Consider the following 16854-nt stretch of genomic DNA (forward strand, 5'->3'; position numbering starts at 1 on the left):
ATTAGAGAGCAGTGTAGGGGAAAGGGACCTGGGGGTCCTGGTGGACGGCAGGATGACCATGAGCCAGCACTGTGCCCTTGTGGCCAGGAAGGCCAATGGTACCTGGGGTGGATTAGAAGGGGCGTGGTCAGTATGTCAGAGAGATTCTCCTGCCCCTCTGCTCTGCCCTGGTGAGACCCCATCTGGAATATTGTGTCCAGTTTTGGGTCCCTCAGTTCAAGAGGGACAGGGAACTGCTGGAGAGAGTCCAGCGCAGGGCAACAAAGATGCTGAAGGGAGTGGAGCATCTCCCGTGTGAGGAAAGGCTGAGGGAGCTGGGTCTCTTTAGCTTGGAGGAGACTGAAGGATGACCTTATTAATGTTTATAAATATGTAAAGGCTGAGTGTCAGGAGGATGGAGCCAGGCTCTTCTCTGTGACAACCAATGACAGGACAAGGGACAATGTGTATAATCTGGAATACAGGAGGTTCTGTTTAAATTTGAGAAGAAACTTCTTCATGGTGAAGGTGACAGAGCCTGGACCAGGCTGTCCAGGGGGTTGTGGAGTCTCCTTCTCTGCAGGCATTCAAACCCGCCTGGACACCTTCCTGTGTAACCTCATCTGGGTGTTCCTGCTCCAGCAGGGAGACTGGACTAGATGATCTTTTGAGATCCCTTCCAACCCCTAACACTTTGTGAGTCTGTGATTCTGTCTGTTCAAAGATCCAAACCTGCTGGGTCAGATGGAGAGCCAGTTCTCATGAAGTCTTATCCTGCCTATGGGGAGTGATCCCCAAAACGTGCGAAGACCCAGACTCCCAGGGCACAGTATAAGAAAGCTAATTGGCATGCACCAAAACAAGACCAGGGACAAACTAAGCTCAGGTTTGTTTCCTGGAGCTCTTTTAGTCAACAGTATGAACACGCCTGTTATTGCCAATTTCCGTCACTCAACAGCGCACGGTTGTTTTTCTGCATCCAATAGATTTTTGTTTTATACCTCAATAGATTTTTGTTTTATACCTGTGCCTATACTATAACAGTTATAGTGCTATGGTTGGGATGGTATGCTTCTGAATATACAGAAGAAGTTTGCTCTTTCTCATAGAGGTGTGGTCAGGCTGTGTGATATCATTTATATATGCAAAATGTTCTATGTATATGGAATAACTCAGTTCTTCTCCAACACTCAAATTAACTAAGCCAATAGGCTTGCAAAGTTTTGCTGACTGGAGGCAGATCATAATGTAAAAAGTGTTCATATTTTTACTTGATTTTGGACAAAAAGGACCCAAGGAAAATCCTTTTACTCACTTCTGATTGCAGTAAGAGACAAACTAGAGTTAACTTACCTGATCATCTCATAACTTGAGAAAAAAGTTTGTGTGATTCAGTTTGCAGAAACTAATTTATTCAAATCACCTTCCCAAACCCAGATATTATGCACAATATTGGTTTTGTCATTGTTTTTTTGTTATGGTTTTTTCTTTTTCCTGAACTAATCAGGTGTTTTAATTAGTAGGCATTGTTTTCCAGCATAGAACTCACTGATTCTGCCCAGCTCATTTTCTTGTGCATTCAATAACTTATCCCTTGTGAAGGAGTCAATCTCTTGTGTCTTTTTGGCAGTACATGATGTGCATCAGTTGTGAAGAGGGATCTATTTAATTAGTTTATTCATGTGTCTGTGTAAAGAAAGGCCACAGGTACCAAAACCAAGAGATAACAAAAAGAGCTAGAGCATCTTCAATTACAGTATTCTCCTTATCAGGCTCTGAAAAACAGATGATGAGTTCATGTAACTGCAAATTAACACAATGAACGCTTGCTTCTTATAAATGGTGTTTAGCTCTCCAGATTTTTTTTTTTTTTCTCATTCCACCTCTTACAGCTGTATTGGAGAGCCTAGAGTTTTATTTTAGTAAAACTAGTGCAAATAGAGTAATTATCATAGGACTCTAAATCCAGAATGACATTTCTAAGTTCCATACAAACTGGAGCCTATAATGAACAGTAAAATATTATTAAAATGAAAATGACAGCATTTTATACCAACTTTAAACACAGTAAAGGTTTGATCCCTCTTATATATAATATATGTTAACTACTGAAAATGTAAGAGAATGAAGTGCAGACCTGAAGTGTTTAATAACTTAACAGATAGAAAGAAAAAATTCAGGTACCTGTGTAGGATAAGATATAATTTGAGGGTGCATGATAGAGACAAACATTGACATAAAGTCACCAAAGATCTCACAAACTGAAAGATGCACTGAAAGAGTCATCGTAATTCACATTCTTTTGAACAGTCTCATAGCTGGAATAAAATGCCAGTGTAAAGTAAAACAACTTTTTTAGCAGAGATACACTGAAGACTGTTAAGTTCTCAGCTGAAACCAAAAGTTGGAACAGTATATAATGTGCTAGCAGAAGGCCTGATAGAAACATTTTAGTAGAGCAGACAATTATTGTATAGCAAATTGCCAGAAATGGCTTGGATTCTTTTTTTTTTTTTTTTTATTCTTTGCTAAATCTCTAGATAAAATGGAACTTTATTTTTGAATCATGGAGGGGTGAGGAGTAAGAGTATGGCAAAATTATTTATAGGTCAAAATTAAGAAAGGAAGAAATATTTACCTTAAGAGAACAGATTTATGAGGCTCACATCCTTCCTCCTTTTCTGGAGAAGATAAAGCCAAGGGCATCATGTTGGGAAACGTCATGTGTTAAGTTCTGTTATATCATCAATGACGTGGAAAAAATGAGTGTGGAATGCTTATTTATCAAATATTTTCCATCTCAGGAATCACAGTCTGCATATCTTAGTCTTCTTATTGTTCAGGAACTTGTCCTTTACCAAAGAATCAATCTGCTTTTGTTTTATTGGCAGTACATGATGTGCATTGATTGTAGATTGTGATCTGTTTAACTAGGTTACTCATGTGTCTGTGTAAAAAACTACCAGAATTTAAAAAAAAAAAAAAAAAGAGATGTAATAAGAAGATGAGGGCTCTACTTCAGTTTTTCTTATTTTTTACCAAAGAACTCATCAGCTTTCATTGAATTTGAACATTAACACCAGGGCTGAACCTGAACTCTAAGGGCATACCTTCTTATACCCCAGAGAGATCTTTGCTTTTGAGAATTCCAAGAAATCCAAAAGTACAAATGGGTCGAAAAAAAATACAAATTCTTGGAAACAGACTCATTAACGACTACTGAGGTTGATTCAAACTCTAGCCAAGGAAGCCCATGAATCACAGCCCATTTAAGCTGTGTGGATATAAGTTCCCCTGTTTCTCACACAGTTCTCTTGGTCGACAGGTGATTACTTTGAACTAAATAAGGGAACAAAAATTAAGCGAACTCATTAACTTTGGGACCAGCATATTTCTGATCAATTGTCTTTCATATTTTTAACTACAGAATCCCCTTCACCTGCAGATGAGTTTAGAAAACTCACTGAGTTCTGATGCTGACGTCACTTTTGCAATCCTTGCGATGAACAACTGGTATAATTTCAGCCTGATGCTATGCCAGGAGGAGTGGAACATCACAGATTTTCTTTTCCTCACGCAACAGAGCTCCAGGTTCCACCTGGGATCCATTATAAACATCACAGCAAACCTCACTTCAACCAGTGACCTTCTGAACTACTTACAGTTTTACCTGGAGAGCATCAAAGACACAACGTCTACCATAGTGATGTTTGGTTGCAACATGGAAAAAACACGGAGAATTTTTGAAATAACCACTCAGTTTGGTGTGATGCCTCCAGAACTTCACTGGATTATTGGGGATTCACAGAATGTAGAAGAACTGAGGACAGAAGGTTTGCCTCTCGGTCTCATTGCCCATGGGAAGACAACACACTCAGTCTTTGAGCATTATGTGCAGGATGCGATGGAGCTGGTAGCAAGAGCTGTAGCAGCAGCCACCATGATTCAACCTGAACTAGCTCTTATTCCAAGTACAATGAATTGCATGGACACGGATTCAAGAAATATCACTTCAGGGCAGTATTTGTCAAAGTAAGTTTTTCCTTCTTTTTTTTTTTTTTTTTTTGTAGCTAATATTTGTGGTGTACAAGAAAAATAGTTTTCCTCCCTGCCATTCTCAGTGGCTTAGCTGTCATGATTTTAACCCTCTCTCATACATGCATTTGTTTCAATATTTCCTTTGGCTTCATTACTTCTGGGCAAAAAATGAAACAAACTTAGCCACAGAAGGAGTTATAGAAGAAGACACTGTTCCACAGAAGTAGAGATCACATAGCAAACATTGTCTAGGTTACAGACTATGCTCTGAAAGTATTTATATTTATGCAAACAGAGGAAAGTCAGGGCTTGTGTCAAATTCTCTGAAGTTTTGAGATAACTGAGAGAATACAAAACACAGTAAGAATATTTGCACTAACAAAGCGATCAGAGTATAAAAGCAGATGTGTAGCCCTTGCTAGTGTGCCTCCATGGAAAACAAAAGAAAAATGATTCACCCTGACCACTTCAGAGGCCACTGCTGCTGGTGAGACCCTTCAAAACTGCAGTCATTTGGAGCTGGAGGCTTCTCTTTCAGCTTCTGCTAAAAGTTTTCCTGTAGACCACTGCACATCACTATACTGAAGTTATTTCCAAAACCGCTTGATGATTCACGTCTAGAAGTATTCTGCGTTTTAACATGTGAGAGGAAAAATTGCAACAAAAGGTCCTTGCTAAGTATGTGAATTCATCATCTGGTTTATATCCAGTGTGTATTGCATGTTTACACCCATTATACCTGGTGTTCAGACTACAGATTCTGTTAGATGGAGTTAGGATAAAAGTTCTTGAAGCTTTTTGTATGTTTGCAACTTTTTTTGAAATTATATCTGAGATGTGGCTTCGCAATAATGTTCTAACAGCACTGCTCAAAACACACCCATCTGAGACCCTCACAGTTCCTTAATCAGCACTCATCCATAGCTTAGGGGTCAAAAAACCCTGTTGCAAAAGAGTGAAACACAACTTCAGAATAAATATTGCACCGGCTTGCAATATCCTCACTGACTTGTGATATTAATTTTGTCTCATTATTCTGGGTATTTTAACTAGATCATACCTAAGTCCTTGAAAAGTAAAACTCAGCAAGAAGCTTTCTAAAGTAACAAATATTTCAGGACAGTTTTTTTATGAACAGACTTTTTGAGGGTTAAAGAAGGGACAAGGAATAACGAAGGCAAAATTAAAGCTCTTTAATATCTTCCTGCAAAATATTCCCGCATCACTGTTTCTACAGAAAACTATTAGCTCTCTCATGAACAGTGACTGCTGTAGCTTTTCTTATCTTTGGGGAAACAATATGCATTTTCACATCTCTGAAATTTCTTGTCCCTTCATCTCAGTAAAGATATTGTGGAAGGGAAAAAAGGATCATATGCTTAACCTGTTTTTCCCTAGGCACCTGATTGTGAACCCTATTAAAGACAAAATAAAGGGTTAAATAAACCCTGGTCCTGAATGACTGCAGATGTTTTTATAGTGTGTCAGTGAGACAGATACCTGCTGGCTGGTACTGAAGTATGAGAGTTAGCAGTCTAACTATTAACACTGAATGGTACCAATAATTGCTCAGGCATGAAGCACCGATGAGTGGCTTAACTGTGACCATTGTCAACTGTGACTTGTCCATTGCACAAGTACTTTTAGGCAAGTGGTGCACCTCCAAGGATGAAACTTTCATCTAGTACTTCACTGAGTGTTTGCTAATGTTAGCGTTTTTCTGCCTGAATGAACCCATCTGTCTCGATATGTAGCCTTGGAGCAGCGGTGGGTGGTGATGAAGGCGGCACAGAGCTTGTCCTCCCTGAGCTGCAGTGTGTAGTTAAACAGCAGTCCCACAACCTGCCACAGCTGACACCTGAGCTTTCGTTGCCAACACTACACTCGTACATTGGCTGTGCAGACATTTAAATGGCACCCGAGAGCAGAATAATGATTGTGAACAAGGCCAAGATGTGGTCCGTGGCAAGGCACACTTTTATCTCTATGTATATATATAGATAGATAGAGATGTACAAACCCCTGAAGAATATACTGTCATAAATCTCTATCCTTCATTCCTCTTACAATGAGATCGATTCCTTGATCTATACCTTCCTGCTTAGGTGAGCATCCTTGTTGACAGAACAAGGCATTAAAATTTCAAAGCCTTGTCTTGTCTTTTAGCTTTAATTAGTCTTTACAGTTTTAACTAGGCTTACAGATTTAACTCTGCTTGTTAGGTAATTTCAGCAGCCTGCTATTTACTTACCCATTTTAGTTCTTGCCTCCAGTAAACTTTTCAATAAATATGTGGAATGACCAAGCCATCAAGCCTGAAAGGAAATGAAATCACTTAACTAAATAATTCTTAAAGGTATGGTGAAGATACAGCTTCTGGCTTATGGTAGTACTGCTGAAGCACTAATGAGCAGTTCTTAAAACAAAGTACATGAAAAACAAATACAGCTGAAATGAGCAAATGACACACTTTGGACTCATTGGTCAAACTGAAGTGATGCTAGTAAAGATTTAATACAGGTGTCACAGCCTATCGATGTGATCATCAGCTCACACATATTGGTGTAACATCAAGGAAATTAATTTAGTTGTCAGATTTGAGGATCTGGCCCCTCACCCTCTGAAATTTGTACATATCTTTCCATACAAATCTATCAGTAGCCCTGCTGGAAAGATATTGCTTGGATATTGCCAGGGTGTCTGTGCAATGTTCAGCACTTGTAATTCCTAAAGATTCACACTAGAGATTGATGGCTTAAATAATGTAGCCAGATCCTCTCACATGTTTCCTAAAGTTACTGAGTAAGGGAGTTTTTACGGGAGGTCCCAGGCATGAGTTTCACTAATACTACACTCAGCGTATGGAAATTATTAGCAGCCATAGCCCCTCACATATAAAACAAAGTGTTGTTAAAATATATCTCCCACATGGTTCCCCTCATTTATTTTGATTAATGTCCTGTCACTAACAAAAGTATAGAATATGCAAATCAGCTGCAAAAGTAAGCCACTGATTCGACAAGGTAGCCAAGTCATACATTTAAACACTACTAAATCTCTCAGGTAACCGCTTCTAACACAATTCAACCACAGAACAGGTATAGAGGGCTTGATTCACCCTCATGGGCATACTTATTTCTACAATGAAAATCAGAGAACACAGTGCATAAATTCCACTGTTCTTATTCTACCTGAAGAAACCAAATCTAATATATTATTCCATAGCTTCACCTATTCCCAAAGCACCTGTTCTGATATCCAAGCCCTGGTTTAGTAGCAATGTGGGGCCCAACTCATAAGAACTTTGCTAGCTTTTCCCATCTCATGACTTGTCTCCCTCAATTTCTGCATTTTGTGAACTGTCTAAACAATTATTTCAAATTTTTACATACCAACCCATGCAATGGCTTTACCATTATTGTCATAGTGATGGCTTTAGCACGTAAGCCCAGCAAGGCTTGTAAGGAAGATGTTGAACAAGTTTTTATAAAGAATGAGGATGAGTGGGAAAAAACAGATAAGTTTATGGACACATAAACCTTTCTTTAGTGCTAAGATTGCCTTCCTCTATAAACTTTGTCTTGATAGTGTTTACATACCCAAACATACAAGTATATCATCAAATGTGAAACACAGGGTAGGAGGAAAAGACTAGTCAGTGGCAGACACCACTGATTAATGATGTTTAGCTAACATTTAACTAACACTATCATTTAGCTAAGTAGCAAAGGATTTTAAAAATGAGAACCACATTTATTCATCTACCCCATTTATAAACACCTGTGTGAGTTTTACGCATAATTTTCAGGCCCAAGTTAACACATGTACACATCAATTGCTTTTGACAGCACTGGCTGTATCATCTTTCTCCAAACTCAACCTACTCAAAACAGACTGAATAAGAAAAATTTTGAAGCCATCTCAGAGACGCCTGTCACACACACAGCCACACTCAAAACTATACTACTTAGTTTTGTAAATTTGCCCTTTGCTGAGGACAAAAATGGATATGATCTTGAGACATACACAGTCCAGAATTTAACTGCTGAAACTTCATCAAAAATCATCAAAAGTCATAAAAACAAGTGGTAGAGCCTGGCCAGAAATATGCATGCACACGCTTTTCCTATGGATTTATCCTTTTCGAATCAATTTAAGGTTATTTTTTATCCGCTCTAACTATTGATGAACAATTAACACTACTTGAAGTTTATGTCTTGCTTCCTGAGGCTGGAATGACAGCTATACTGTTTACACTTCTTTCAATACTTGTTTTCATCCAATTCCCAGAACTAATGTCAGGTGTTTTATTCTACTATGAGAGTTAAATAGTCTGTCTTCTGAGTGCCTCTTACTGAAAAATATGTGCCTGACTTATCTTACACCATATTAGCAACAATTTAACTCAGTTGTTTTTAATGGAATCCCCACACTAAGACTTACAAAGTCTTAGTAGGGTTCCTCTACAGCCCCTGCAAAATGCATAGCATCTTTCTTATTAACAGAGTGCAGTTCAGCCAGTCATGGTGTCTACACTAAAGAGTATTTTCTCCTTACAACACTTATTTTCTGCTCAGTTCCCTGTCCTTTATCCATGCCATTTTAGCCTCTTTAATAATGACTGACAACCGCTTGCAAATACTGCCACCCAACACAAAGGAAATGCTTAACTTCATTGTGCATATCTGGAATAATAAAAGCCCAAAAATCTCAATGCAAAATGTGCAGTGAAAATCTGGCACACTTTGTGAGATCTGCTGCAATGTCAAAATTGCACTTTTAAAAACCTTACTTTTGCAGATATTTTAAGAAACTTTTTTTTTTTTTTTCAGAATTAGAACTGACTGTCCCTGGGCAATGGTCTTTCACTGAGTCCCTTTCTTCATTTTGAAGTGGCTAACAGTAATTTACCAATGCAAAATTTGAATTTTTTAATCCAGATTGGTTCACTTCAGAGTGCTTGAAAGCTGTTGACAGCACTTCAGTAGCCTCTCTTATGTAAGCTAGATCTTACTGAGATTATAGAATTTTTCTTGGAAGGACATTTCATACATAATTTCCACTCTTCCATTTTCATAGATATTTTTATCTAGGAATCTGACTACAGATCTGGTGAGTTCATCTTAGAACTAACCTATGTTTCCTTCATTTATGTGGCACAAGTAACTGAAAAAATGGGTGTTCTCTCACTCATTTTTTCTAATAAGTAAAATAATATCTTTCCTGAAGAGTTTCCATTTAAATTAGATATGTAGGAGAGCATTCCTCAGTACTTTAGTCACAAATGAAGTGGCTTGTTCATCATGCCACAGGAAAGCTATTAATGACTCAGGTGTTTGACAACATCCACAATCTAGTCTCTTAAACATAAATTCATAGTGTTTGTTTATGCTTTAGCATGATGACTTCAGTTGTCTGCTCCTGATTACTGTTCTGTTTCCCTCCAACAGGTTTTTAGCAAACACAACTTTTGATGGTCTCAGTGGCCACATCAAGGTGAAAGGCTCCTCCATCGTCAGCTCAGAAAACAACTTCTTCATCTGGAATCTGCAGCACGACCCTGTCGGGAATCCAATGTGGACTCGTTTGGGGAGCTGGCAAGAAGGAAAGATAGTCATGGACTATGGGATATGGCCAGAACAGGCCCAGAGACATAAAAATCACATGCAACACCCCACCCGGCTGCACCTCAGAGTGGTAACTCTCATTGAGCATCCGTTTGTCTTTACAAGAGATGTAGATGATGAAGGTCATTGCCCAGCTGGGCAGCTGTGCCTGGATCCCTTGACCAATGATTCAGCTGTGCTGGATAACCTGTTTGAAACCCTTCAAGGAGGGAATGACACTGTTCCCATTGAGCTGAAGAAGTGCTGCTATGGCTACTGCATTGACCTGCTGGAGAAGCTAGCTGAGGATATGAATTTTGATTTTGACTTGTACATTGTTGGTGATGGAAAATATGGAGCCTGGAAGAATGGCCACTGGACAGGGCTGGTAGGAGACCTTCTTGCTGGCACAGCTCATATGGCAGTGACATCATTTAGCATTAACACTGCCCGCAGCCAAGTGATTGATTTCACTAGCCCTTTCTTTTCAACTAGCTTGGGGATATTGGTGAGGACCAAAGACACAGCAGCTCCTATTGGAGCCTTTATGTGGCCACTTCACTGGACTATGTGGCTGGGGATATTTGTTGCACTTCACATCACAGCTATATTCCTCACCTTATATGAGTGGAAAAGTCCTTTTGGGATGACCCCGAAGGGAAGGAATAGGAACAAAGTATTTTCTTTCTCCTCTGCCCTGAATGTCTGCTATGCGATCTTGTTTGGAAGAACAGCTGCCATCAAACCTCCCAAGTGCTGGACTGGAAGGTTTTTAATGAATCTCTGGGCTATTTTCTGTCTGTTTTGTTTGTCCACATACACAGCCAACCTAGCTGCTGTCATGGTAGGAGAGAAGATCTATGAAGAGCTTTCTGGAATACACGACCCAAAGGTAAAGCATGTCTGTTTTTATTAACTCAGCTTTTTCTTCTTCCCAGTCAAAATTCACTGCTGCATAATTTATAGTTTGAAATGAAATCAAAAAGCAATCTGTGTGCAGACAGTAGTTCCACTACAATTACCTTCCATCTGATGGGACTTCAGTAGGAAAGTTCAGTGAGAGGGGATCTTTAAACATCCATAGAAGTGTAAGGCAGGTTTCAAAGACTGCAGGTGAGGAGGAAGGTGAAGGATTTTGATATTGCCCACTGCAGAGAAGGAAAGTGGCTTCTACGTACAGATTAAGGGTTAGGTTTCAGTTCTGAAGTCCCTTTGACAGTAGCTGTTTTGAGCAATTGGGTGATTAGGGTCACCTGGAGATCCTCTCAAACAAAACAACCACACAGCATGAAGACCAAACCACTGATTTCTAGGTAAGATTTTGCAAGTATTTCAAAGCCATAACTGTTCTTACAAAGGTGTTATTGTCAAAATTCCTCACTAATGCTAAATCAAAATGGAGCAAAACTGAAATACTTTGAAAAATCCTACCTTCTGCATCAAAACACTGGAATTCATTAGTCAAACATTTGATTTGCAGTGTTGTTTCTACTGGAGAACTATCATGGAAGGAGATAAGTTATGTTGTAGACAACGCATCTGCAAATAGCTCAGACTTCCTAGTAGTTTTTGGTAAGGCAAGGTAAAATGTAGAAGCAGGACTGCCTCCACACACTTTCTTCCCCACTCCCAAGAGGGGATGAAGGGATCTTCAGACTAATTACCATACAATTCTGATTTTGTGAGTACTACTTCTGACTCACTTCCTCCAACATTTTCTAGATTGTTTCTACCAAAAAGAACTTGAACAAAAACCAATATTTTCTTACAGTTGTCCTAAGGCACTCTAAAACTGATTTATGGCTTAAAGCAAATTGCTACTAATAATCTGCCCTTCCCCCCGCAGAAAAAATATAACCAATACTATATAAATAACTTCATCAATTTAAGCAGCAGAAGTCCGGGAATCATGTATTTGTTTTATTTAAAGCATTCTGAGTAAGCAAATAAGAGTTTTCAGCTGAATTTTCCCAGCTCTAGGCATGTCTCCATTACAGTCATTGTTGTGTGAGCCATAATATTGGCTTCAAAATGAGGTTAGTCCTCTACTCTTTACATAGGCATCACCCAATCCATCAAATCAAATTGCATCAGATTATTCTGCAACTTCTGCAATTGCTAGGAAATGTAAAACTGTGCTGTTGATTTACAAAATTGAGCACAGAGTAGTGAAGCATATCAGGTGCTGCAAATACAGCTCTTAGTCCTGAACAGAAACACCGGTGACTCATGTTTAGCAACCTCAGTTACCCCATTAAATCAGTGGCATTACTGGCCTTTCCTAGACAGGCATTTCACTGTTTCATGGACTAGATCTAAGATCCTGAGTAGTTAACAGTTTCCAATGTAGGCATAAGACAAGGCAGCCTTTATGGAAGAGGATTGCCTGTCATTATGTGAACTACAAAATACAGGGTGTTTCAAAAAGATGGACCCAATTTGAAATCATCTTGCTTTGACATTTGGTCCATGTATACGTCTACCATACCTATATATATGGTAGATGTACACATGGACCCAATACATACACATATAACCATACATAGTTTCAGATATTTCAAGCATTGCTTGCATTTGCCTCCAAAGTCTTAGTCTGTAAAAGTAGTTATAATAGAAAATATACTGGCTTAACCTTTTCTCACACAAAGCCTGAGCTCTACCTTTTCAAAGTTATCTCTGAGACTCAAAGCTTAGTTTTAGGAAATGTTTAGGGCACCACAATTGCAGAGGTACATCCACCACTCCTTACTTAAAATGTTTTTATGTGTTTTAAAAATTTTATGTTTTGATTTTCCAGATCTGCTTACCTCTTTGTTTTCAGTGGTGGAGACTTATTCAAGAAGAAGGCAGTAGGATACAGAAATAGTATTTTTAATTTGAATATACTTTTAACCATTCTACTGCTGTTCTCAGGTTACATATGCTCTTGTACTGTTCTTTGAAAATATATTTGAAAAGCAAAGCCCAAAGTAGAGGAACAACCTTCCTGAGGTGGTGTAAGATATATAATTTCTTCAGGCTGGCAGGCATAAACAGCAAATCTCATCTGAGACTGAGAACAGCCAGGGAGGTGGGTAAGTTGGGAAAAATTAAAAGGGTGGGGTTTTTTTCAATATTAGAAACATGGTATCTAAAGTCAGTATTGCCACGAATGACTATGCTCTCTCTTCTAGTTAAGATAAGACAATGTTTGATATAGCCTGAATAAATAGCATCTGCCTTTCTAGAAAAATTATTGTTACAACAGTGAAGTTTAATGGACCAGGCAATACAGTGTTTTAGCAGTTGCTCATTGCAGCTTAGCAAAGGAAACATCATCTTCCCATGTTGCTGAAGTCTCAAAAGTGCAGCGTTTCCACCAGAAATCAAAAGAAAATGGCCTGCTGTACAACCAGTAATCACCACGTAAAGTGGAACATAGAATTAGAGATACCTCAGTTGGACCGTTAAATAGAAATAGAAGTAAGGGAATATAGAAATATCATCATGCCGCTGAAAGGAGAAAACCAGAGCAGAAGGCAAGCAATGGGAGGCAGGACAATTAGGTTCTTGGAACATGTCTTGAATTTTGGAAACTTAGTATGTATTTTCCACGTGAGAGTCTTAACAAGGGTGGGTCATTAAAGCCAAAGATTTGGAGTATCCATCAAAGCTGGCTACTCTGCTTACTAGGTCACATTTCAGGTAACTTTTTATGGTAGGAGTTAACAACATAGCCAGTAAGTTGCAGAAATAGTAAAGCAATGTCCTGCCACCTTAAAAACTTACTTTTCTAAGAGAATAGGCATTTTTGGGTCACAGCTGCCTCCTTTCCCTTATTTTCTAATCTTACACATTTTAGACCATCATCTCCTGCCAGTGGAAACTGCCAAACAGGGCTTTTGGGGAAGAAATTCACTTGAACATGTTCAGTCTGCTGTTTGAGCACAAGCGGATAGCTACAGGATTAATGTGCCATTTACCCAGATGAAAGTTGCAGCATTGTCCCAGTTCCCTCTTAGGAAGCTCTCTACAGTCCCCGGCTGAGAAGACTAAGAGCTTGTTTGAAGATAAAGGAGATGAAGGAAAAACATTGCATTTGGATCATTTTATACTGCTTTTATCACTTCTATCCCAGAGACTTATTTCAGTTTTTCTCCTAGTGCCACATCTTTGGATGCACAAAAAATTACAACATTTGTCAAAGTGCTTGGCAGACCAGGTATGCTGTTGTATGAGTTGACATCTTTACAAGGTCAGTTACTCCATGCAGACCAGCAGCCTGCCTTGAAGCTGGTCTGGTCGTTTGTCCCACCTACCTGTGAGGGCCATTTGAGAGCTGGCTTGATTCCTGACATCTCCCAGACCTGCTTATCACCTTGTTTATTGTATAGCTCCTTAGTCCCTTGGTGATGACATTATTATAGAGTCATAGAGCCATTTTGGTTGGAAGAGACCCTCAAGACCATGAGGTCCAACCATTAACCTAACACTGGCACTAAACCATGTCCCTAAGAACCTCATCTATATGTCTTTTACACACCTCCAGGGATGGTGACTCCACCACTTCTCTGGACAGCCTGTTCCGATGCCTGACAACCCTTTCCGTGAAGAAATTTTTCCTGATATCCAGTCTAAACCTCCCCTGGTGCAACTTGAGGCCATTTCCTCTTGTCCTATCACTTGTTACTTGGGGAAAGAGACCAACACCCCCCATGGTCCAACCTCCTTTCAGGCAGTTGTAGACAGCGATAAGGTCTCCCCTCAGCCTCCTTTTCTCCAGGCTGAACAGCCCCAGTTCCCTCAGCTGCTCCTCATCAGACTTGTGCTCCAGGCCCCTGACCAGCTTCATCTCCCTCCTCTGAACTTGCTCCAGCACCCCAGTGTCTTTCCAGTAGTGAGGAGCCCAAAACTGAACACAGTATCTGAGGTGCTGCCTCATCAGTGCCAGTTACTCAGTGACAGCTGGAAAAGCCACCACCCAAAGTTTTTATCCTTCGCTGGGGCCAACACACATTTTCACAGTGGGAAGGTGAGGTTGTAATAGGTAGCTTGTTAAAACAGAGCTGCTGCTAGAGGATCACATAGGTATGCAGATGGGGACAGAACAGTCTAGGACAGCTGGCCATTGTCATATTTCCCCTGATTGACAGGATGTGGTTGCATTACAGACCTACAGCAGCAAGCTGAGTACACAGCCTTAAAGGCACAGGCTAAGCGGAGATAAGACACGTTGATAAGTGAGAGGGTCTGGGCACAAGAAAAAGAATTTGCTTCCATTCTGCATCAGAAGCATGTATCCTTATGGCTGTTGTCTTTTTTAGCCAGTCTTGTGACAAGTCCAGATATTTTATGTTTCAATATGCAGTATGGTTTCTGTGAAATGGTATTATCTGCATGTGAGTAATCTAGGTCTCAGTGCCACAGGCACAGAAAAAACATTATCTGTAAGTACACAGTAGTGTCAGTGCCTTCTTTTGCCCAGTCAGCCTGCAACCAAGGCCCAGATTCAGTAAAAATCTTCATTAAATGTAGAAAAAGGGCCTTGTATTACAGGATCTCCCCAAGGAGTGGGTTTTTTAAGTGGTAAGGGGACTTGAGACAGGGACTTTGCTTTCAGTCTCCTGATGCTAGTGCACATTTTGGAGGTGCACCATAAAGTCAGGAGTGTCTTGAGTAGTCTACATTATCCAAGGAAATAATTGTGGAAACCCAGAGGACAGAAGAAACATTTCAGACATGCCAACAAGAAAGCATACAACAGCAGAAGTGGAGGAGCTGGACAGATTTTCCATAAGGTGGTCCAACGCTCGGCCTTTCTTTCTGCTTAAAGTGTCATTCTTTCAAGAATATAATGAGCTTTTCAGCTACTATCCGACCATTGTCACTTCTGTGACAGCTGTCAGCTTTTCTTTGCCATCCTTAGGATGAGATTGAGTAGCTATACCTATTAATTCACTATTGTTATATTTTTACTCCTCTGGATCACTATACTTTCAAAACACCCTTTGACAATGGCAAAGTTCCTTTCCACATGGCATTTTGACAGAAAATATTGAACCTATTGAGATTCATTTCACCAAAAGGGCTACACCTCTGAATCCCACCATTGGCAGTTTCATTGTGTTATCTCACCTAAATTTATGTCTTTGCAGTGGAGACATTAAGTATGATTTACTTAGTCTGATATGGTTTACACTTAGTTGGAAGAGGTAGGCACATTGGGTTGCTGTTGAAGACACTTATTTCAGGAGAAGATGACCCAAATCATTCCCTGAAAGCACCTATTCCTCTCCATTATGTATGATGGTGTACTAACCTGGCCAACACTGATGTCTCACAACGCTGCAGATGCCCCACGGAATGCACTGCAGACGCCCCACGGAATGCACTGCAGACACCTGCAATCACTCTGAGAAGCCCCATCCAGAAAGTCCCTTCAACAGCCTTGCTGTGCCTCAGGATTAGTCCTCAGAAATCTCTGCTCCTCTTCCAATCCATCGTCTGAACATTTGCTCTTATGAGCCATCTTTTTATTACAAAACCAAGCACTTTGAGTAATCCAGAAAAGATATTTCTGAGATTTTGTTACTCAGGAACTCAATATGTACAATAAAACAGATTATTGGGTCCAGACTTAAAATGAAAATGTGAGTGTGCAAGCTCTCCCTTCTGGTTTATGAAAATCTCAGTAAATTTAGAGGCCTTATGGCCATTATATCAGTTAAAAACTCCCTGTTACATATATCAAAACAGCCCAGAAATACCAACTGGCAAGTAACTGCAGATGAACAATACCAAACCATAGAAAAGGAAAGGTCCAGCCACTTTGTAGGCTTTTTTTCATTATTAGAAACATGATCCAAATACTCCTGCCTATAATGATATTTTCCTTCAAGTTCAGCAAGCTTTAGAGTGAGGCCATAACTCTTGTGTGTTTATTGATAAATTTTCTTGCTGAAAGAAGTAAGTCTTGTAAGAATTGCACAGAATAAAATGCTCTTAAAGGCAGCCATGGTCTTTTGCTGCAACAATCTAAGATAAATCATTATAAGGAGCGCCACTTGCACTGCTACATGTTAAATATATAATGAAATAGCGTGTATTTAAATATGCATTAAATGCATTAAGTTGTATAATAAAAAAACTAAGCAACAAACTGAGTGGAGTTAACAGAAATCTTACTGCTCCCATGGGGTTTAGTATCTGTACAGGATGGCAGGATTATTTTCTTTTTACAATTAAAAGAAGT

The 16854-nt window shown here is 39.6% G+C and overlaps 1 protein-coding gene across 1 annotated transcript in view; it reads left to right on the plus strand.

Annotated features, from left to right (window-relative positions):
- The window catches only part of GRIN3A (glutamate ionotropic receptor NMDA type subunit 3A), a 78627-nt gene that overhangs the window by 30112 nt on the left and 31661 nt on the right, over positions 1–16854 (plus strand). The window contains exons 2-3 of the mRNA XM_065861079.2: positions 3407–4011; positions 9468–10515. Of these exons, the coding sequence (XP_065717151.1) occupies positions 3407–4011; positions 9468–10515 (1653 nt within the window). The remainder of the gene's footprint in view (positions 1–3406; positions 4012–9467; positions 10516–16854) is intronic.

This window comes from Patagioenas fasciata, chromosome Z (assembly GCF_037038585.1).
Source record: "Patagioenas fasciata isolate bPatFas1 chromosome Z, bPatFas1.hap1, whole genome shotgun sequence".
Taxonomy (NCBI): domain Eukaryota; kingdom Metazoa; phylum Chordata; class Aves; order Columbiformes; family Columbidae; genus Patagioenas; species Patagioenas fasciata.